At 36.1% G+C, this 23,732-nt stretch overlaps 1 protein-coding gene across 1 annotated transcript in view; it reads left to right on the top strand.

Annotated features, from left to right (window-relative positions):
• LOC132551854 (carcinoembryonic antigen-related cell adhesion molecule 1-like) overlaps window positions 1-18,216 on the top strand; it is a 28,386-nt gene extending 10,170 nt beyond the window's left edge. Inside the window, exons 3-12 of the mRNA XM_060215998.1 lie at window positions 1,858-2,121; window positions 2,762-3,007; window positions 3,845-3,952; window positions 4,256-4,277; window positions 4,940-4,998; window positions 16,018-16,042; window positions 16,442-16,518; window positions 16,737-16,767; window positions 17,827-17,894; window positions 18,190-18,216. Of these exons, the coding sequence (XP_060071981.1) occupies window positions 1,858-2,121; window positions 2,762-3,007; window positions 3,845-3,952; window positions 4,256-4,277; window positions 4,940-4,998; window positions 16,018-16,042; window positions 16,442-16,518; window positions 16,737-16,767; window positions 17,827-17,887 (893 nt within the window). The 3' untranslated portion in view covers window positions 17,888-17,894; window positions 18,190-18,216. The remainder of the gene's footprint in view (window positions 1-1,857; window positions 2,122-2,761; window positions 3,008-3,844; window positions 3,953-4,255; window positions 4,278-4,939; window positions 4,999-16,017; window positions 16,043-16,441; window positions 16,519-16,736; window positions 16,768-17,826; window positions 17,895-18,189) is intronic.
• The last annotated feature ends 5,516 nt before the right edge of the window (window positions 18,217-23,732 follow it).

The following is a 23,732-nucleotide window of genomic DNA, read 5'->3' as shown; positions in this document are numbered from 1 at the left end:
CAATACTCCATTCAGCAAAGGTCAAATCCTTCAAATCCTGCTTTTCCCCCTGTATTTGATCCAAAATATTAAACCTTGTTTCAAGGCTAAACCAAAAACCATTCCATCATTCGGTATTCGAATCTCCGCTCTTTTACAAAACACAGATATTGATGTTAACCAAATTCAGTCATCTGGAACGAAAGAAATTCATCCCTGGCTCATTAATCACCTCAAGTTGACTTTCTACTTCATGAAATGGTTAAATCAGATACACACACTTACACCTTTCGTTTATTCTTCCCGAAATTGTTGTTAAAATATTAAACATTTCTACATTTATATACTGATGGTTCAAAAGATAATGATAAGGTTCCTGCGGCCATAGTTATACAAGATGAAACCTATGGATACCGATTTTAAACCATTTATTAAACAGATTTAGATTTCAGTGGCAGGAGGATTGAAATACCTATACCAATAACAAATTGCACTCTGTTAAACCTGTTATCGGTGAATGGTATCCAGGCTATAGAGACAACCACCCAGACGAGGTTGTCCTTACCCGTCTTGGATGTCTAAAATTCCTTTTTGAAACTGTTGATATTTGTAAAATTCTACATTACCTGAAAGATGTTGGTCTATATTATAGACTATGATGTACCATTTTAATCTTTTGTGTTAACATACCCATTTAAGAGTTTTAACATTTGTCTTTTACCTTTTGGTTTGTTTAATGTTATTTCCTTTTGGATCGCTGTGTGTTTTACCGTTTGATAGCCCTAATAAACTTTTATGTATTGACAGGTCATTAAGAATGTAATAATAATAACAATAATAAAATAATAACCTTTCGCCATGTTGTTATCGAAATGGATCATTTCAATGATGGGTCTAAAACGTGGACCCGCAGTTAAAGAGTATACCACCTCCATCACTATAGTCTGAAGTTTTCATTAGATCATATAAGAATCAACGACATAACACTTGATTAAACTCTCGCCTATTGTGCCGTTCTTGTACTTAGCGCTACCCGATCGATGCTTTCAAAAATAAACGAAGGCTAGCTTGCATCTATTTGGCAATAACTTGGGGAACAATCTTGCTTTCAAGTAGTATTTGTGTTATATACAAGGAAACTATCGCGAATGTTGTCGACTTGAAAATATTTTATTGACCTATTTCTCTCGAGAGCTATCGCAACAATCGATTAGTCGACATATTGTTACACCACTACCGAATATCGCATGCAAAGCTCTCTGTGGTCCCAAGTATTCTTTTTCCGATTGTATCACATCCCTTTTTTATCTTTAGGACGACTGGACATATCTGAAAATGGGTTGTACGTGTGTACTGCTAGAAGTGATGTCAGAGTTCTTCAAACATCACATTATCGATGTTGTAAATTATAATTATGATCGTAGCTCTATATTGTTTAACATACGTCTCTCGTTGTTTACTCTTCAGCACTTGAGTTTCAGTAGTGTCTTCACAGGGAAACAGATACTGTGTACTACCTACCGCCTTAGTCACATACCAATATCCCTACGATAATGAGATTTAGACTCAATATTCAAATGTGCTGTCCGATGTTCCCAAAGTTTAAATAGTGAATTTCACTTGATTGTTTGAGTATAGTCACGCATGATCCTTACTCAATCTGTCTTTATAAGAGCTCTTAAGATCTTAAGCTACATCTGGAGATCCTCTCAACATAAATGGAGGCGGTTTTGTTTCCTTTGGTGTCATCTAGGGGCGGCCATTCCATTAGCGTTTAATTTGCGATTTCAATCTTTCCTAGAAAATCGTGTACAAAGTAACTTACAAGTCCTATTCAGGTGCAAGAAAACAATTTCATTTTCATTTTTAATGCAACAGTAAGAGCTCAACCTCCAACAATTACACCGATTCCATTAAAAGATGTTTACTACGAAGGCGAAAATGTGACACTGATTTGTTTCGCCGATGGTAACCCTCCAGTCACCTATTCATGGACTAGGAATAACTCCCCAGTTAGCGGATCCTCTCGACTCCATCTGATAGACATCCGTATTGAGCAATCGGGAGTATACGTCTGCGAGGGCACCAACTTTTTTGAAGGGAACATATTCAAACAGTCGCGGTCAGTTAACATAACAATAGGTAATGTACCACAACATAGCAAGATATCAGTGTTCATTGTGTTTTTAAAAAGTCTAGCATTGTTCCAAAATTTATACGAAATGTTTACAAAAATCTCTTTTTACTTCAATGTAAATGTCATTGTGAATTATTGTGGTGCGGCGTCTATCGTCTGGTATTAATTATTCCTTCAAGCGACTTATAAAAAAGCAGATCACGTGTTACCATATTTGACTTGTAGCTTCCTCGGGTGAAGCCCGACAGATATGGTGAAATAACCTTGCCCGCATTCAAGGTCATTAGGACCTAATTTGTTAAAATAGTCGTTCATTTCATTCACCATACTTTAATGTCAATGATTTGTATTTGATGTGTGCGATGCAGGCCTTAGGCCTTATGTTTGCTTTAGTTTTAACAAATTACTTAAGCATAATTCGAACGTAGTGTGGATGACAAAATACTAGCAAGGTACGATGTTTAACAAAAAAGCTAGAATATAACTACGATAAAGTATAATTTGATATTTTTCCTGAACGATGGCAATAATATATATATATATATATATATAAATAATATTTACAATATCAATTTTGAAAATGCTTATGATATTTTATGATGAAGAATTTCATTGATGCTGAGTCATTTATTTATGAATTGGAAGTGGAAAAATCCATCAAGCCTGTTCATATCAACCTTCATGTTCGCCTGGCCGAGAATGTTTTGACTTTGACTTGCTCAGTGGACGATACTTTGGATTATAAATGGTTGTTAGATGGTGTTAAAGTTGGTGCCGGATCAAAGTTAGTCCTCAGCAGCGGTGATAGTTCAGGACAGTACGTGTGTGTTGCAAAGAACACGTTCACTGGAAAGACATACCACGGGAACAGATCTGTCAACGTTAAAATAGGTAGTGTATGCATGAGTATTTTAAATTTACGGTCAATCACCCTGCATCTTGATACTCAGTGTTGTGATTTTCTAAGTTGCCGTAACCTGGCACGAAAATTACGATACTGGTAACAACAAAATTTAGTACATAAAATCAACTGCGGGGTGCAGGTGTGTTGCTATTCAGAAATGGCGAAAATTCACAAAAGGGAAATAAAAAGCATCACGCTTATTACACATTGTTTTGGAAAGCTGCCCCTGTTGGTTTCATTTGAGGAAAAGATCGAGATAAATGCCAAAGTCTGTCATATCCTTGATTTCCAATTCTGGTTGGTATATACGATGATTGTTGCCAATAGATTTCTTTATCTAAATGCAAGTCGTCAGCATTATATCTGAAAGAGAAAATGAAGAACTTTGCGAGATCTCTGTGACCTGTTTTGATAACGTGTTTGATTCTGTAGAGGGCCTCTTACGACAGGCCATACTAACCGAAACAGACAAAAGGTTATTTGCGGAATAAGAGAAATCACGGGGGATACGACTTGTAAATTTTCGGGTTCATAGTAATATCCTGATTAGAAAACATTGATGCAATCGTCCCGGATTCTCTCATGTGGTCTTTCGACATTTATTTTATATCCATCAGCATGTACATTCATCATTTGTAAAATAAAATATCTTCGGAAAATAACAAATGTTTGTTCAGGTGAAAAAGGAAAACCACAAAACTCCCTGCATCAGTGTAAGATGATAATCTCTATTTACACATTATGGAAACAACATAATGGTGATTCAGTCAATATTTAATCCTCTATTTCGACTTGTGTCTGGTCACAATTTATCATTTCAGCAGAACCAACACAAAATGAAGCTGGCAGTATCTATATAACCGGGATAGTCTTCATCTGTATAGCGGTTCCATTGCTCCTAGTTACTGTTGGACTGGGACTTTTTATCAGTCGTATGTTTATTAATCATCTATTTTCATTTGCATGATGTTAATGATATATCTGTTTTGAAAGACACATCGCATGCGATCCTTTTACCGTGTTACTACTCTCAATTTTCAAGTGACCAGCTGTTTTAAACAATTTTATGTAGAGCTGATTCGTCCGAATTTGACAAACGGATTTCATACTATTCGTGTTAGTGACTTGATAGTGAAAAATTAATCGATGTAAATAAGGCACAGCTATCTAACTGTTATATATAGAGTGAAAGCAAATATTCATTTATTCTTGATTTCGTCATCCTTCTGTTTCAGGTAACAATCGGCTACCTTGCTAGTAAGAATATAATTCCAGAACGGAGTGACGACTTTCAGTTACTCTTTTGATATTTTGGGGTATTAAACAAAGGAATGATCAAATGTAAAATGAAATAAATACACGGGAATTCACTTAAAACAGAAAGATAACTGTATCGAAAGTGCTATTCACTTGTGTGCCTTTTGAACTCCAGGTAAAACAGTGAGGACTTAAACTCCCTTAGGGTTGCCTACGTAATAATTCGTTCAGATAACGACACGGTTCAGAATATACGCATGTACTCGACATTCCTTACAAATTATCAGACATATGAACTTCCTGAAATGAATTGAATCATAGGGCTACTCATATAATTTTTGAGATCTCTTCCTATCAATATTGATTTTTCTTGGTTGCCTGTAAGAATTCAAAAGTTAGGCCATTAGCGTCAATGACGAAGAAAGTGCTGGATGATGCAATTCAGTTCATCGTTTCGCTTTACTGTATGTCATTCACTTGCACATCTTCTGTATGAAAACATATATCTATATATAGAAGCTCCATGAAACAAATAAAGAGTATCGATTCAACAATGCCCTATCAAATAAAAAAATGTATTAGATCTTATTGTAGATAAATGGAAGAACTGTTTCCAACGGTGTTGCAAACGTTTATTGTGTGTCTTTCTATGGACTTTTCAGTGTTAGAAATGAACAGGACGAAGCTGGATTGCCACGGGACGAACATCCTTCATTACCAGGTAAATATATCTATTTTGGCTGATTGAGACCTTAACGAATCTTTAAAAATACTTTCACAATAGCATGTCATCACATCTGGTCCCATTATAGCGTCAATAGGATAGGCGATGTTTGACCATCGTATTTAATTTTTTTTTTTTAATTTAATTTTTTTATTCAATATAATGTACAGGTACATAATACAACACTAGTATTTATAAATATGAAAAGCACTCTCCCAGAATAACATACACATTTTCACTTCCCTGAATGGATCTATACATGGCTATACACATACAGATGAGCTTCTCTCAAAGAATATGTGCATGTCTACTCACACATGCCTATACATATTACATGTACATGCAATACAAACATGCACCCAGGCATACACAATACACCTAATAACATATACAGGTAAAGCCATGTATGCATCGTGTACATACACCACACTCGCACCTTCAAGTTTTCACACATACAGCCACACTTATAAATCAATAAACAGGAAATCAATCAACCAAAGAATGCTAGCACGTCCCTTTGGAAATAAAAAAAAGGAAAAAAAAAAAAAAAGGTTAGCAGATCTCTTCTAAAATTATCAATGAAATACTAGTAGGTTCAGTGATCTAATATTCTGAGAGCTGTTATTGTGAGGAGGTATGGAAGTGCTACCACACATTATAATGGTTTTCTGTTTTTGGGTTTTTTTTTTTTTTTAGAAAAAAGTAAAAGAATAGATTGGAATAAGAGATATATTGACAAGTTATTAGTATTTTTTATATTATTATTATTTTGAGATATTCATTTAAACAAAGGGTTTCTACAACAGAGTAAACTAATCCAAAACATCAACAGCAAGGCAAATGAGTTGCAATTTGGAGAAAACGTTAGAAGAATAGTATGAATTAGAAGTGACAGGCTTAAGAACAGGATAGACAAAGAAGGAGTTGGAACAAGCATGAAATGGAAGGAATGTAACAGACTTACTCTTTGAGAACTTTAGTTGTTATCAAATGAGCTCAATATTGAGAATATACAAAAAAAAAAAAAAATTGAAAAGAGACAGAAGTCATCAGCCTGAAAACAGCCAAGCCTTAGGCAATATCTACTAGTTTTTTCCATTTACCCCATTCATTTGGAAAGATTTGTAAGGAAGAATTACCTTTACCAGTTGAAATAAACTTTTGGACAATATAGTTTTCTTTTATAACATTGACTAAAGCAAAGACCGATAACGTATTATGCAGAGTTCTAGTTTTATAGATATAAGATTTAATAATCAGAAGTACTTCATTATCTACTCGATTGTAGACCCCAGTATTGTTTACCAGGCCAAATAAGATTGATTCTTTATTAATAGGGAACACTATTTTAAGAGCATCCAAAAGTGTTTCAAAACTGGCATAAAATTTTTGGACTTCACTACATTCCCATAACATATGAACAATTGTCTCCCTTTCCCTATTACAAAAATTACAGTTAGGGTTGTTAGAGATACCAATATTATATGCATACAAGTTGGTTGTTAAAATAAAATGATTTATCCTGAATTGTAACCAACGAAGTCTGGTGTTTTGAGTTGATCTAAAAGCAATATTGTATATTTTTTCCACTTCTCTTTACTTAAATCAAAAATACTTCCCCATTTATGCTGCCCCAATGTTAATTTCCTTTTTAATAAGTAGTTGATAGAAGTCTTGTGATCCTTTTTTTTTCTTTAAAATTAATTCAAGACTCAACGGGATAGAGGGATACATTAACGATCCAGTTAGAGGGGTAACAGGCCTCAAGAATTTCTTTATACTTTGGATTACTCCATAGTACTGTAAATATTTAGTTACTAAACCATATACATTACAAAATTCAATAAAATCGTAAAATAAAAATTCTCTAGAGTCCTGTAATAAATCATTTACTACTCTCACTCCTGCATTATACCATTTTTCATAAAAAAATTGGTTTGTTATTTATGTCAAAGTTTTTATTAAACCAAGGAGGCACTTTAAGTATGGACTCAACATCATTTCTGAAGAGTTCTTCTTTCACTCTAAATTTATACCAAGCCTGAAAAACGTTTTCCCAAAAAATATTTTTACATCTAGTTTTTGCAATGAGTAAATACTCCCTCCCACAATTAGCTAAAATCTGAATATTCACATTTTCTTTCCAAATCACTAGCCACTTACTAGAAGATCTGAAAATTCTTCTGATCCAACCAAGTTTGAGAGCATCTATGTATGTATCAATCTGTAACATCTTCAGGCCTACTTCCATGTAATTTTGTACAATAACATTTCTTTTAACCATGTCTGTTTTACCGCCCCAAAGATAATTAAAAAGAATTAAATTAAGTTTTTTTATGAAAGTTTCATCAGGGTTGGGAAGTGATATAAAAAGATGATTGAACAGGGAGATCAATAGAGATTTAATTTTGCTTATTTTCCAAATAGGAGTGACAGATCTACGGCTCCAACATTTGATAAGAGATTTGAGTTTGACAAGTTTCTTGTCATAATTAAGTTTAGCAATTTTAAACAAATCAACATGGAATTCAATACCTAGGAGTGAGAAATGTTCCACTCCCCAATTTAAATTTAAATTTGGCAAAAATACATCCTTACTATATTTTTTGCTCCCCATCCATACAATCTGTGTTTTACCTATGTTGATTTTAAGACCTGAGATTTCTTTGTATATAGTTAGTTCCTTGATGGATTCTTTGAGAGAGCATTCTGATCCATCTAAGATAAGGGAAGTGTCATCCGCATATTGCGAAAGAAGAATTGGGCAATTATTAATCTCTATACCCTTAATACTTTTCTTGTTTCTAATACGTATTGCTAAAATTTCTGCACAAAGGATAAACAGGTAAGGTGCTATTGGGTCGCCTTGACGACAACCACGCTTTATCTAAAAACATCTGACAAATTCCCCTCTTGATTTATGGCCGAATTAGCCTTACTATGCAAAATTTGTACCCATTTCCTCATGTCATGACCAAACTTAAAAAAATCTAGAACTTCATCAATAAATTTCCATGAAACCGAATCAAACGCCTTTTCGAAGTCAATCATCAAAAGCATTCCAGGAATATTACAATCCTCCGCGTATTGCATAATATCAAAAATAAGTCTAGAATTTTCTCCCAAATATCTCCCCGACAGAAACCCTGGTCTTCATCTATTAGTTTTCCTAGTAATGGTTTAACTCTATTAGCAATGGAACCTGAAGCTATTTTATACACAGTATTTAGAAGAGAAATTGGTCGCCAATTCTTTATAAAATGTCTAGGTTTGTCCCCCTTGGGTAGACAAGTGATTATGCCCTGTCTCTGAGTAACAGACAACTGATTGTTTTTAAAACCATAATTAATTGACCTAACTACAAAGTTCCCCAAATCTTTCCAAAGATTTAAAAAAAATTCCACTGTATACCCATCAGAACCAGGGTTTTTATTGTTTTTCATGTTTTTAAGAGTATCAGAAGCTTCCCTAAGAGTTATAAGACCTTCCAAGCTTTCAGATTCTACTTTACTTAATTTTGGAACATGGTAATTTTTCAAAACTTTATCTAAATATGCATCTTTTATATCTTTGTCTTCACTATATAAATGCTCATAAAAAGACTTCACTTCCCTTAAAATATCCTCTTGTTCAGTTACTATTTCTCCATTATCCAATTCTAATTTGGGAATTATTTTTGATGTGTAATTTCTATTTTCTAAATTTAAAAAATAGCTAGAAGGTTTTCCCCATCTTCAACCCACCTGGCCCTTGAGCGAATGACACTTCCCTTAATCTTATGTTGTCTAATATCTTCCAATTCCTTTTTTTTCATATTTAGTACATCTAAATTTACATTATTCTTCTGCTCAAGTGATTTAATTTCTTTTTTAATACATTCCTCCTTTAAGTTCTGTTGTTTCTTCTTATGAGTAGAGTACGAAATAGATTTTCCTCTAATTTCCATCAGTAAAGTTTCTAAAAACAACTGGTCATGAATAACAAAATCTAAATCATCGCATCTAGGATTTTTTTACATAGTCTGGATGGTATACAGGGAGGCAATACTGCAGTTTAATATTCATTATCGTATCATTGATAAGCTTTATATAATCTTGATCGTAAAGTAATGAGTTGTTGAATTTCCATAGGCCTTTGCCCTTTTTAAAATAATTATATTTTAGCGTAATAGTTGGAAATGAATGATCAGACCTATAGCCAGGTTCAATGCCTGTTTCATATGTACTAGGCAGGAGGCTACCAGCTACCAGAAAAAAATCTAAACGAGCCTGTTTTACAGGGTTGCTCCTCCTCCATGTATACCGCCTGGAATCAGAATGCTGCTCTCTAAAGACATCAATTAAATCAAAATTTTCCATAATCTCTAGTATTTTTTCTCTGGACTTTGGATTGTTTACCCTTTTGTAAGATTTGTCATAATCTAGCTCGGGATTCAGGATCAGGTTGAAGTCGCCACATACTATACACTTATCGGTCTTAAACTCATACATTGTTTCCTCTATCAACTCAAAAAAAGAAGGATCATCATTATTAGGACCATAAATAGACATTACTGTCAAATTAGTACCCTCAATTTCTAAGTTAAGTGCTAAAAAGTTCCCATATATATCTCTTTTCTCTTTAATTACTTTTACTTCAAAATTATTGTTAAATAGAATAGCAACACCCCTAGCGTTTGATTTAAAAGAACTAAAGTAGCAGGAATAGCCCTATTCATTTCTTATTAATTCCTCATTATTATTTGTAAAGTGTGTGTCTTGGAGACAATACAGATTAAATATTTTACTTCTTAGATATGCGAATACATCTTTACGTTTCATTTTGTCACCTAAACCCTGACAATTGGCTGATAAGAACTTTACCCCTTCACCTATACTTAATGTTTAACTTATTAGATTTTCCTTCCATGGATGCTTGGGTGAGAAGAAAGAAGATAGCCAAAGGGTATATTAACACAACAGAAGAAATAGAGAAAGGCTGTAGGGGATAGAAACAGAGACAGAAGCTAGTTAGAGTATAAGGTTTAGGAGGGAGAATGCTGATCCTGATAGTACCACATACCCCAAAACTTTTATATTCTTTCCTAACTGACAATAAAGAAATTGATTGAAAACAGGGAACCATTACTAGAGACTCAACACAAAATAACATGACACCACCAGAAGAGTCATTAACACACTTTGTAACTTTTGGGCTGATCTGCTTATAAACATTGCTTGTAGGCAGTAGTACATACCATAATTCCAGAATTCCCCCCAAAAGTACACATAAAATCCATATTTGGACTGGCATACCCGACATTTTGAGCGTTCCTAATATTTTGGTCCTCTACACAAGGCAAAATCCCCCCTCATCCAGGTATCACGATGGATGAGAGGGATTCTCTGTAATGAAGCCCGGAGGCTGGAGAGTTAAATAATATGCACTTGTCAAACTGTTGGGTGCGCGACACTGAAGTTCAAAGTTGAAAATTATCTTATCGATATTGCATTGCACGTGCCTGACCCATGTGAGAGGTCACCATATAAAAAGACATAACCAAGCCTAGACACACGCTTATTTCAATGAGAAATGTTGGCAGATTGTGTGCAACTATAGGGTGGGAGATCCAAAACTAAACAGCAGAAATAGAAACCCAGAGACTTGGGAGGGTATTTAACTCTCCAGGATACCATGAGACAAACTAAGTAACCTTAAAATTCAACCTACTTGCAAATAGGTCAACATCTGGATTTAAGAATTGACCCCATATTCTGTCAAATATCAGAGGGTGTAATGACCACTCTCCCGAAGACTGCATTGACCGTGATAAGTAATCAGCATCAACATTCAAAACACCCGGTATGTGGCAGGCAGAAATGAAAATATTTCTTTCCGTACACCACAGCCATATCTCTTTTGCTAACTCATTCAGCTCTGTTACATTTCCACCAGGCTTATTAACATATGAAATTGTACAGACGTTATCCGTCACAACCCTGACATGAGTATCAGTCATGTCTGAACAAAAACATCGTAATGCCAACCAGACAGCTTTTAATTCCAAAAAATTTATGTGATGTTCACGTTCTGCTTTTGACCAAAGACCTTTTGTTATCTGAGAGCCAAACTTTGCTCCCCATCCATCACCAGATGCATCAGTTTCCATAATCACATCTGGATCACTTGGTCTTATCGCCCGACCATTCATACTGTTCACCTTATCTCTCCACCATACTATCTCCGTTTGTGCCAACCTAGACAAACTGACCTTGTCGTCATAAGACAAACCATTATGTAGGGCTGCTGTCTTATCCTTGTCTACCAATCTGTAAAATAGCCCTGACAGCCGAACTGCTCTAAGAGATGACGTAAACAAGCCAATGAGACTAGCAAGGTCCCTTAGAGAAATTGACTTTTGACCTAAGACATGGGAACATGCATCTATGATTTTCTTAACCTTTTGTTCTGGTAACGAAACGGTAAATGTGATAGAATCTATCAAGTACCCAAGATGAATGACCATTTGACTAGCAGAAAGATTTTTCGGAACTAATCTGGAACCCAGCAGATTCCAAAACTCCAGCTAACACCCTACAGTTCCTTTCACAAACCTCTCTGTCAGCAGCCTTGACCAAAGAGTCATCTATGTAATAGAAAGCATGGATACCCAATCTGCGAACTTTAGCCATAATTGGCTTCAGTACTTTGGTAAATATCCGAGGGGCACTTGTCAAACCGAAAGGCATAGCCATAAACTCATATAGTATACCTCTCCATTTGAATTTCAGGTATTTCCTATGATGTTTGTTCACTGAAATATGCATCCTTTAGATCAATAGAAGTGAAGAAATCACCTCTCTCTACAAATTCTAGTACATCTAAGGTCTCCTGCTTAAAATGGTGGTACACCATAAACTCGTTCAACTTCCTCAAATTAATGACTGGCCTAAATTTACTATTTTTCTTTTGGACCAGGAACAAATTAGAAACAAATTCACCTTTTTCATGAATAGACTGAGTTATTGCCCCTTTGGATACTAAATCATTCACCTCAGAATCAACAATCTCCATCTCTTCCTTACTAAAAGCTACTGGTCCCGACAATTTATGTTGCACAGGGATTTCTACAAACTCAAGTGTAAGACCACGCACAGTATCCAAAATCCATTCATCATCAGTCAATGATTTCCAAAATTCTAAACGCTCTCCGATTCTACCAGATGGAACACTCACCTTAGGGGCTATTCTTTTTTCTGTGTCTGGCTCTGGCTTTGACTTTGCTGCATGTATGCGGGTCGCCGTTGTCCCCGGCCCCGCTGGCCCGACCGTAAAAAAGGCCTTGCTGAGCTTCTGTACTGGCTATAGCCCCCTCGCCCTCTCTGGCCGCCACTCCAACCTCCTCGCTGTACCTGTTTTCGTGAAGACAAAACATTGAAAGCCTTATTAGCCTCAAAAATGTCTCTCACCTTCCTTGCAAGATCATCCCCAAATAGATTTGAAGTTATTGGCATGTTTTTCCCACATAAGGCATGATATGATGGCGGGAGGGCTTGTCTCATAAGAAACCTACGTTTCACAGACAATGTATGTACTGCATTCCCTAGCATGGACAGAGCATCAATACACAGAGGCCTGAACTTCTCTCGAAAGTCTGGATGACTCACAAGAGCCTCAGTCAGCCTCATCACAGGTACCATACCGTCAGACACCGACTTCTGGGCCTCTTTAAGTTGAAAATCTCTTGCCTGTAAAGGCTTACCAAGTTTACCCCAAATCTCAGGGTTACATCGTGGGACGGTCATAGCGGCACAATTTGCTGGTACAGGGTATTTTTCTGCCATTTTAGAAACGTCCGACGTTTTCCTACAAGCAGTATTTACAAGTTTGGCAAGTCCCTCGTGAACACTAGGGCCCAACTTTACATCACCATATACATAGTCAGGGATGGCGAACAAGTCCTCCATATGACCTTCCTCTGTGGGTAAAATATCAGAATATATATCATCTAACTCAATGGAAGATTGTTCTGTATCTTGAAGACCCAACGGGTCCGTCATACTAAAAAAATCTGAGTCAAAACTGTCAACAACATAATCATTGCCATACCCACCAGCCGTTTGGTTTCCTGTACGGGAACTCGCCCGGTCCCGCTTAACGTCTGCTAACTGCTCCTCCAGAGCCCTCATACGTTTCGCCATGAGTTGAAACTCGCTACCAGCGGCAGCCTCAGTGCAGACGGGACGTTTCTTACCCCCACGGGGCAAAGGAACAGTCGGGGCATCGCCTCCGACGCCGCCATATTTGTCATTCCGAACAACGTTCGGTGACTGCGGCTGTGCAGAGTCCTTATCACTTGCACAAGCGACAGAGTCGCTTAGACCCGAACTCAAATCGGGAAGGGGTCCCGGAAAGAAATCATCACACCCCTCTGCCTCCGTCTCTCCGGGATGGAGAGAGAGGTCATCGTTAGACTCACAATTATCGAAAGTCACCGACAAAGGCAACCGTTTACCGCGAGCCTGCTTACGACGCATAACCGTACAGCTGATAACCAAATGTAAACAAATGAAATTCGCGGAGCGAAGGAAAGGAATCAATAAAAATAAGTTCAAATGGCTGAAACTTTACCAAGCAAATGCAAATCGCGGACGCGAGACCCGCAAGATAGCCTTCCCTTCTGGCTTAATGTCTGTCACGCACCCTGACTGACAAAAAAGCGTGTGTCGAGGCTTGGTTATGTCTTTTTATATGGTGACCTCTCACATGGGTCAGGCACGTGCAATGCAATATCGATAAGATAATTTTCAACTTTGAACTTCAGTGTCGCGCACCCAACAGGTTGACAAGTGCATATTATTTAACTAGTAAGCCGTAGGGCTGAATGGAAGAGAATTGGATTCAGATAAGTATCAGAAGATTGAAAATCCATTTTTATACAATTAGTAGTATAGGCTAATTAAAATATTGTGACTCCATATGAATAGTGAAAATAGATACATGTTTGGACAATAATATCTTCAGTACAAAATAAATTATCATCAAGATTGAGATTATCCAATATATAATAATGACTTAGAAAATCAGAATACTATGATAATGTTTATATTATTGAAAAGGCACATCATCAACAATAAATACTGATACCAGATACACAACCACAGGCCAGTCATCCATGCTACATGTAGGTATCGAGGTTACAGATACATTCATACTGGGGTTCAAAATCTTTATTGTATTACTGAAACATATATCACTCGAACATATATAATTACATTGAATATAAAACAGAATTTACTCATAATCACTGTCTTATCAATGGTACTCATGATTAACAAACACATGTTTATAGTACCATCTTACTGTTTCATTATCTTATAATACTGCATGGTTGTACAACATGTGTTATCCATAAAAATAACATTATGGAAAAACTTTCTATTTTTTTTTTTGACAAACATTCATAGGATAGGTAAATATATAAAAAAAAATTTTTTTATATAGTTAAACTGCTTGATATACATAATTTTATATATAGTATACTATACATTTTTATTTTTATTTTCATTTATTTATTTTTTTTTTTACAGTTTGAGATTATTGAGGTTTTGCATTTGTTTCCCTGTCAGTGGTAGAAATGTAGCAAGAATTACGATATCAAATTGCAAATGTTGGTAAAACATCTAGTATAAATAATTTAATGTTATGATCACGACTTCTTATTACTACATGGAAAAAGAAATGGAATCACACTGAAAACAATGGATCTTATGAAGAATCTGCAATATTTGATCTACTTGATATGAGTGTCATATAATTTTAAACTGAAACTTGATATTTGGTCATGTGCACTCAGCAACTGTATTACAACATAAATTCTTGCAAATTTTGACAAAAAATAATTTCATATGTACAACAAAAAAAAAACAAAAAAAAAAAAAAAAAAACAGAAAAAAATCACTTGAACAAAGTGCATGTTAACAAACAGTGATTTGATCATTGACTTACCTCTCTCAACAGAAAAGACAATCCGTGTATCATGTAAGAGACTCAAAAGACAGTTCAAAGGTCAGTCTCATACATTGCTACACCACACATACAAATATACAAATACTCCATTACTTTTGTGTTATTTTTTGTCCCACGTATGTATTTGTATTCATATTAACACTCTGGATGTGTTCATTCACAATGCAGTCAATGTCATCAAACAAACTGAATTTCACTCGTTGTTTTGTTTCAACACAGAGACCATACATATTACAGTTATAATACCAGCTGTACTCAATTTTGTCACAAGCCCGTACTTTGTCCATGAGTAGAAAATTTTCGCTGGTAATGTCCTCAGCTATGTATAGTCAAGCTTTACGTAATGACTGTTTGTTTTTTGTCACAAGGTTCTTAATGTCACTGTTTAACAACTTCACAATGATTGGTCGAGGTGACCTTGATCCACTGGGAATACGATGTACTGCAACGATGTCATAATAACCATTTAATTTCACACCGGTCACTTCCAGGATTTTCCTTGGTAACTCCTCTCTCAGGTTTTCACCTTTACATTCTGAGAGCCCTCTTATCCGGATGTTGTTTTTCCTGGAGTACTGCTCATTACGGTTTTCGTATTTAATTTAAGAGACAAGTAATAAGTAGAAAGGTTCAAATAAGCAAGATTACGACTAACATTGGTATCTTCATATTTCCTCTAAAATCAGTCTTAATGTTTGTCGTGACACTGCCTCAGTTTTATTTAAGCTTTCGGTTCAGTCCCCTCGGATAGCAAAACCAAATCTGAAGATGGTAGTTACCACTCCTTTCTAAACCTCAGCATTTGATTTAGCGACTTGAGACCCAACATATCGCAGCATTCTAATGACATGCGCTTTCCTTGCATATATAAGGATACCATTCTTAAATGACGTTAGATGATGATAGGACGTCAAACATATTTTTCTTTGTTAACAAATGTGTTTTTGTAAAAAATCATTTTTGTCGCTGCCTTCGCTTTTCTCAGATTTGCGTTGTTTTACATTGCAGCAGAAAATACAAGAGAAAGACGAGAGTAAGTGTAGTATGTTGCATGTAATTTCTGTATCTTTTAATTATAAAGTTATCTGTATCGTAATGACATAAAGGCACATTATCACAAAAATTAGCGTCGTGAAGGTTTTGGTGAAGGCAATAACGTCAATTAGATTTATCATCTAAAAGGATTTGTGAACAATTCAAAGCGACTCATGCCAATAATAAAGAAGTAACATTCTGAGATACGAATCATCCATTCATAAATTTCGTATATTAGCTATTGTCATTCGATGGAAATTATTTCCCCTGATATTTGTATAATAATAAAATGGTGACGGATCAGTTATGGGCTTATGCAGTCGACGTACTAAGTGTGATTAATCCATCGGAAGGTATATGATTTACTTAAAATACCAAATTTGCACGCATTTTACAGGTCAGATTATCAACAGCTAGAATCGTCTGCCGTCGCTGGGCCATCTGTGTATGACGTTCTAGAACGGCGTTCTACAAGTAAGTTCGGATCAGCTTCCCATCTTAGTTCGTTGTTCAAAATCCTACAGCATTCTCATTTACCATATACAATAACTGCTTTGTGTTTTGGCGAAATCTACCATGTTTTGTATTTCGTGCGTTGCCATTGATATTTGATACACAATACCGAGTCAAAGGTCCGGTTTGATAATTTCCGACATGAAATCATATATTTGTAAATAAATCTTTTTTTGCAGGATCTGTAAGTGGAGATAGTCCTGCAGAACAGTAAGTCAAACATGCCTTTTAATACACTAAATCTAAGAACTAAAACAAACATTTATTGTTGCTTGCTGCCAAATTAATACAAAAGCGATTTAAGAATTATAGTAGCAATTTCTTGACTTTTATCTTATTGGTTTCAAATTAAACAGTAGAATATTATAAAATTATTGAAAACTAACAAGCTTATTCCGAACCAGTTGTCAACATCATAGTGACTATCAAAGCAATTGAACTTGGAAATAACAGGAAAATACGATATCGTGCTTAAAATCGACATTAAAATCAACGTTAAGTGGGACAACCAAACATTTATCGGGATGTATACTACTTCACGTCCTACGGGGATTAATAAGAGGAAGTAACAAGAAAATACGATATCGTCTTTAAAATCGACTTTAAGAATTAAGTAGGACAACCAAAGGAGTATCGGATGTATACTATTTCACGTCCTACAGGGGTTAATCAGGGGAAATAACAAGAAAATACGATATCGTCTTTAAAATCGACTTTAAGAATTAAGTAGGACAACCAAAGGAGTATCGGATGTATACTATTTCACGTCCTACAGGGGTTAATCAGGGGAAATAACAAGAAAATACGATATCGTCTTTAAAATCGACTTTAAGAATTAAGTGGGACATTAAAGGGGTATCGGGATGTATATGTTTCACGTCCTAATAAGGGTTAATCGAAAGATATATTTTTTCATGGTGATAATGCATACACAAGGATATTGAATTATCAATCGTAAGAGATATTTTGAACAAGGTCATGTATACTAGATGGATCTGTCCCTGTAATAGACAGTCAATACTATAATCAGGGGATCGCAGTTTAGCTTTTGCCAATTTACCCATTTACGTCAATAGGGCGAAAATACAAATCAAAACTTAAAAGTTTTACTAACAAACTGCAATTTACATTATACTCTATGGCGAATTTAACGTTGTGCCAAGGCATTTTTGATGGCAGAGCAAACGTAGTTTGGCGAATATTTCACTGTATGGTCATGTAGGGGATGAGAACGAGAGGTCTATTTTAAGCACTTTTATGATGTTTTAGATCATACGAGATGTTACAAGATAGATCATCCAGGGCAGTATACGATGAATTACATGTCTAGGAAACAGGCAAGTAACGCTTCTTGTTGCAAATGATAGTTTTGTTCTGATGCCGCCCGCAATTCTGTCCTAAATCAATGTATTAGCCTGGCAAGAGAACCTCTCAACAAATTGGTATATGTTTATCAAATCATCAGTAGTATAAAGTCTTGTTTACATAGAACCGAAAACATGTCTTAACTATACAACAAAGTAAGAGATATTGTGGTAAATGCTTTATAAAAAAGATTTTCTGATATACGCGTTAGTTATTAAAGACGTTAAAAGAAATACAAATAAAATAAAATGTCTGGTTTTATTGTAGCATACGAACGAAGATTGTCAAAAGGGATATATTGACCATGATATTCAGACTGTTGAACAGGAGTTTTGATATTTTCTGTGGAACGATATACACCAACTTCATTTTTGCTTGCCTGTTTTGAAGACGCACAACATGTGATGAAAATTGCCGAAAACTTGTATGAGCTGAATTCGTCATGCATTGACTGAATATACGTGAGATCATTCAAACTTAATGACAGTTTACAATTAACACACAATTAAATTGAATGTAAGAATGTATAGCTGAGGTTATCTTAACTAAGCAATAACTCATACATAAAAAATGTTGAAATATTCGAGTCATGGACAACACGAATAATTTATTAAGGAACGCTTAAGTCTGAAGTATTCTTGGGTAAAAGCAAATTAGTGCCTTGTTAATGGTGCATCCATGTCTCTGGGGCGGAAGGGACTGGGCTCAATTGGAAAATGCATTCCCCTCAAACCCTTCTTCCGTTCATGGATATTGCCAAAGTTTGTTCTTCAGCACTTCTTATGGATATTTAAATCTTAAATCACTTTGACTACAAGGCTAGTACCTAGAATCGTGTATATTAGAAGCGATGTTATGTCATTTTAATAGAAATTTGTAAAATAAATTGGTTTGCTTGGAATGCTTGCTGGATCCGTTGCTGTATCTCATGTTCTCAACACTGTGATTATGTCATTTTTTAGTTAAGACACAACATATCCTGTTCACTGTATCATTAGAGGATGACTCCAAGATTCGATGTGGTTTTGTTATGTTATTTGCATACTCTACATTTTTTAATGAAAAGCAAGTGCAGTAACTGAATGTCACATATGTGTCAGATTAATTGAAAAATGCGTGTTTCTTTTACATAATTGATACGAAGAATATCTGTACCATCGTGACTGTTAGGTACTCCTTGGTGAAGTAATTTGACAGCAAATCCTTTACCATCTTTGGCGCCTTTTTCAGTTTGCACAACCCAAGGCCCTTCACCCACTTGATCTGGAACACAATCCAATGTCCTTCAACTACTTGATCTGGAACAAAAATGGGGTCATTCCCTACCTAACATAATACATATATTAAAAATAAAGTATCAGTTTGCCTTTTTTAATCTTCATTATCTGATAAACTGAATTAGTATACAAGATAAAACAGCTTAAAATATGTAGTGTTAAGGTAGTAGTTTGCCAAAAGGAGGTATATAATAAAGACTTTAAAATCTGAACATATTTGAGCTCACTGAAATACACGAAATTGGTTAGTACGATATTAGTAAAATGGTGATCTGTAAGTTTTATACATAAGACGGTATTGAAAGGAAACCACTTGTAAAGAGCTGTATGATTGAACCTCAAAAACCCATGAGATGAACGACAATATTTACTGTCGTTTAAGACATGAAATAATGCACAATTGAGACACTTAAATTCATTTTTGCATACGAGATATATTGTAGCAAACAATTATCTGCCGTGGACAAAAAGAACGGCAGGGAATGTTTCCCTTCCAATCCTATTATATTTATATCTCAGTGGCCAGTTATATAACGTCATCTGTTACAATCATATTACGAATCGGGAAATAACCCGTTGTTTGTTTAAATAATTGTGGAACAAAATGCAACCTTAAATTCTATATGTAAATAAATATACGCACTGGAAAGTTTTGAATGTGATATCTGACAGTGATGCAGTGATGAATACAGTTTTTTTTTACTTAGAATTGTTTGAATTGATAATAAAGATATACAAAATTGTCAATATAGGATCTGGAGATCATTGATTGGATGACGTTTTTTTAAAAAAATTATGTTATGTGTATGTATACTCATTATAACACGGGTTTTGTATGGTTAGTGGTTCATGTTAAGTAATCAATATCGTAGGATCGATGACTGTCATGTAGAGGTTATAAACTTAGTTTTGATGCTGATTGTAAGTGCACGTTGTTTGTTGTTTTACTTCACAATGCTGTCACTGTTGGGAATGACCTACATCCAGCATGTCGCTATATATATACCTCTGTGCTAATGGTGCCGCATAAAGGATAATACATGCGTAATTTTATTGTAAAAACATTGTGAATACTATAACAGTGGACATCACATTTCAACTTCACATTTACTGGGTACGCAATGTTGATAAAATCAAGACTGTTTCAGTCGGTTTCACAATCAATAGACACGAAAGGTTTTTTCACTCCATTCAAATAAATTCAATCTAGCAATTTGCATGCAAAATTCAAGCGATAACTTCATAACAAAGTCATAACAAAATAATGCCTAACTTAAAGCATGTTCAACGTCGATTGCTTCTAATTACACTACTGTCGAGCCATAATATCCTCACTTAGTATACAGATCCTGTGATGTGTTAAGAAATCGATCATCTTTTACCACAGCATACTGTCACAGTCGTCGAGAAAGATCTGAACTTTAAGTTAAGAATGAAGTAGCAGATTCGTCCTATTACTCGTCGTCAGCTATACTTGGTCGACGTCGTTGTTGGCACACTAAACTCTTCATTATCTATGATTAGTAGCGAGATTTGAAAACACGGATGATTCCTTGGTCCAGAGGCTACAGATGCGATATACAGTTGGCGAGAAAATATTTAAGTGTAACGTAGTCGAGGAAGATGAGAACTGTCCGTTTTCTCGCCTCAATCGTTTGTCTACACTTTTGATTCAATCCTATAAGATGTAGCCATCCAGGCTTTGTTCCCATTACAGTTTCCGTCTGTATTCTTTACAATGATGTATTTCCGTTTTAAAATGACCGACACTGCATTTTCCAACACCATACTACTCACTGAAGTGTTTTTTGGAAGGTCTCAGTAGAATCTCCGTTTAGCAACTGGCGGGGACATTTTGGACACTTTTACACAATAGGTAATCGATCCGAATTAGGAGACACAATGTAAAAGACAACACTTTGGGCACCGGCGTTATTTTGACGGTCGGTGGATCGGATTTCGCATCATCGTTCGCTGAAGTAAGGCCGGTTTACAGAAGTCATTTTGGTCTATTTTAAATGTTCCGGATACAAAACTGGTTATGAATTCGAAGGGATTGCTTTATTCTATGATCAAAAAACAATTCCTTACATCGTTGTTTCGTTCGCTTTCAAGAGGTGATCGGTTTCGAGAAGGAAATTGAACTGTATGATAACAATATTTTGTAACGTAGGACAAGCGGTCGAGTAGGGTGTTTTGGATTGAAGACAACAAACGGTTTTACATGAAACTATTTACTACAAATATTATATACTGATAAATATAAATATCGCACTAAGACACATTCACACTCACTCCAACGCGAAAGTTCAAAGTTCATAGTTCTTTATCCACACGGCACGACAGCCACAAGTTTCCTACACGACAAACATCAATAAGGTCAATCACCTGAACCGCAATCCAGGCACACGGACAAGCGTTCCGCAAGAATGTCGGGTACAGCAATATCAACAAACATACTTTCCCGCAGGTACAGTATAGAACAATAGCTGCTAGCGCAAATAATCTAGCGCAGCTCGGCAATAGCTGATTATCTCACCAGTGCGTCTATAATACCAGACGTCGACCACATGTAGGCGTAGTGTTACCGCCCGCTCCTTCACTTAGCACGCTGACTCGCCTGTCACACCAACGGAACTTCCTGAGACTGACTCTATCTTTATCAAGTCCTGACGCCGAAGCCGTCGTGTAGCTATTGGCTCAGGGACTAAATTCCGTCATAGAGAGCTTAAACAAACAAACAAGACAAGTTCTCACCTGACAAACCGTGGCAAACAATAATTAATATACATTAATATCCTAACTCTGATAGTAATAGAATAAATACCCTAATTAACTACTTATACGTGCCCAAATATTAATAATTAGATGTACAAAATACTAACATAAACTCGTGTCGTTCCATTCCTAACACTATCATCCATGTACACAATAGTTTAGTTATGTCCTGAAAGGGCTTCCGTACATTTTTACAAAGCTGAAATTCACCAAACTAATTTACCTGCAACTATCATAACTTCGAATAATTTATATTTCAACATAAGAACTCTATACACACTATAACTAACTCCATAACATAGCAATAACCACATAATTATTTATAACCTACATTTAAACAACACAAATATAGATGTAAACAATGGTTACACATGATTGGACCACACGTCAAATACATGCTAAAAGACACTTACCCGGAAAAAGACATTCAAAGTAAGAAACTAGAGAAGTAACCAGAATACTAAAACATTAATAACTTACTGATTTCCGAGCCTGTTTCCATGTTAATAACCGAGACACGGCCACAGGCGTTCACAAAACAGCTATTACTCTAGGCATACACTACCTGTAGTCACGTAACTAAAAACAACATTCCGCACGTGCACCCGTACTTCCGCTCACGCCGTACTTCCATACATGCCATAAAAATACTCGTACACGACAATAAACAACTAAACACGAAAAACATCATATGAAAAATATATTGAGTACATGCGATCATGACAACGTCCGCGGGTTCCGGGAAAAAATGGTTTGAAGTCACTATATCCTGCTCAAGTAATCCGCTCCCACATTATCCGCACCTTTGATGGCACGAATGGTGAAACCTATATGGCTGGAGTAGTAGTGCCCACCTCATAAGTCTCGCATTGGCTGTCTTAGACTTGTTCAGGTGGCTGGTGATCAGTCTCGAGCAGAAATTTTCTTCTGTAAATGTACGACTCGAACTTCTGTTTTCCCCATACGATTCCAAGACACTCCTTCTCAATGACTGCGTAGTTCTGTTCCCGGGGAAGACGATTCCGACTGGCGTTCGCAATAGGCCACTTCGGACCGTCTTCCTCCTGTAATAACACGTCTCCTAACCCGCTGTCGGACGCATCAGTTCTCAAGATAAAGTCCTGCTCCAAATCTGGCAGCTTCAAAACTGGCTTTTCCGTCAGGAGTTTCCTCAGAGTGTTGTAAGCACGCTCATGACTGTCCAGCCATTCCACTTTGTTTGGTAAACCCTTATGCGTAAGGTCTGTAAGCGGCACTGCAATAGCGGCAAAGTTGAGGATGAACCGGCGATAGAAACCTGCCAACCCAAGGAATGAACGGACTTGGTGCGTTAGCGATTGCCTCTACTTTGTCGTCCTCCAGTTGAAGTATCCTCGCTCCCAGAATGTGTCCCAAACACGAAAGACTTCCAAATGCAATAGAACACTTGGTCGGTCTCGCTGTAAGTATAGCATTCCTCAAACGTGAAAATAGCTCGCTCAAAACTTCCAGGTGTTCCCTCCAGGTATCGATGTATATGATGATATCATCAATGAAGTTGTCTAGATGTTCCATTCCACGAAGAAGTTTCCTCATTTAACGACTAAATGTTGCCGGGGCGTTGACGAGTCCAAAGGGCATCACACGGAACTGGAATAACCGCTTCATCAGCAAGTGGAACTTGCCAATAACCTTTACTGTGGTCCAATTAAGAAGTATTTGGCGTTCCCAAGACGCGCGAAAATGTTCTCTGTGTTAGGCATTGGTTCCGCATCA

Source organism: Ylistrum balloti, unplaced genomic scaffold (assembly GCF_031769215.1).
Source record: "Ylistrum balloti isolate Yb309-2 unplaced genomic scaffold, AGI_CSIRO_Ybal_v1 Utg370222, whole genome shotgun sequence".
Classification (NCBI taxonomy): Eukaryota; Metazoa; Mollusca; class Bivalvia; order Pectinida; family Pectinidae; genus Ylistrum; species Ylistrum balloti.
The sequence above is the reverse complement of the archived record's forward strand: the minus strand, read 5'-3'. Positions and strand labels throughout refer to the sequence as shown.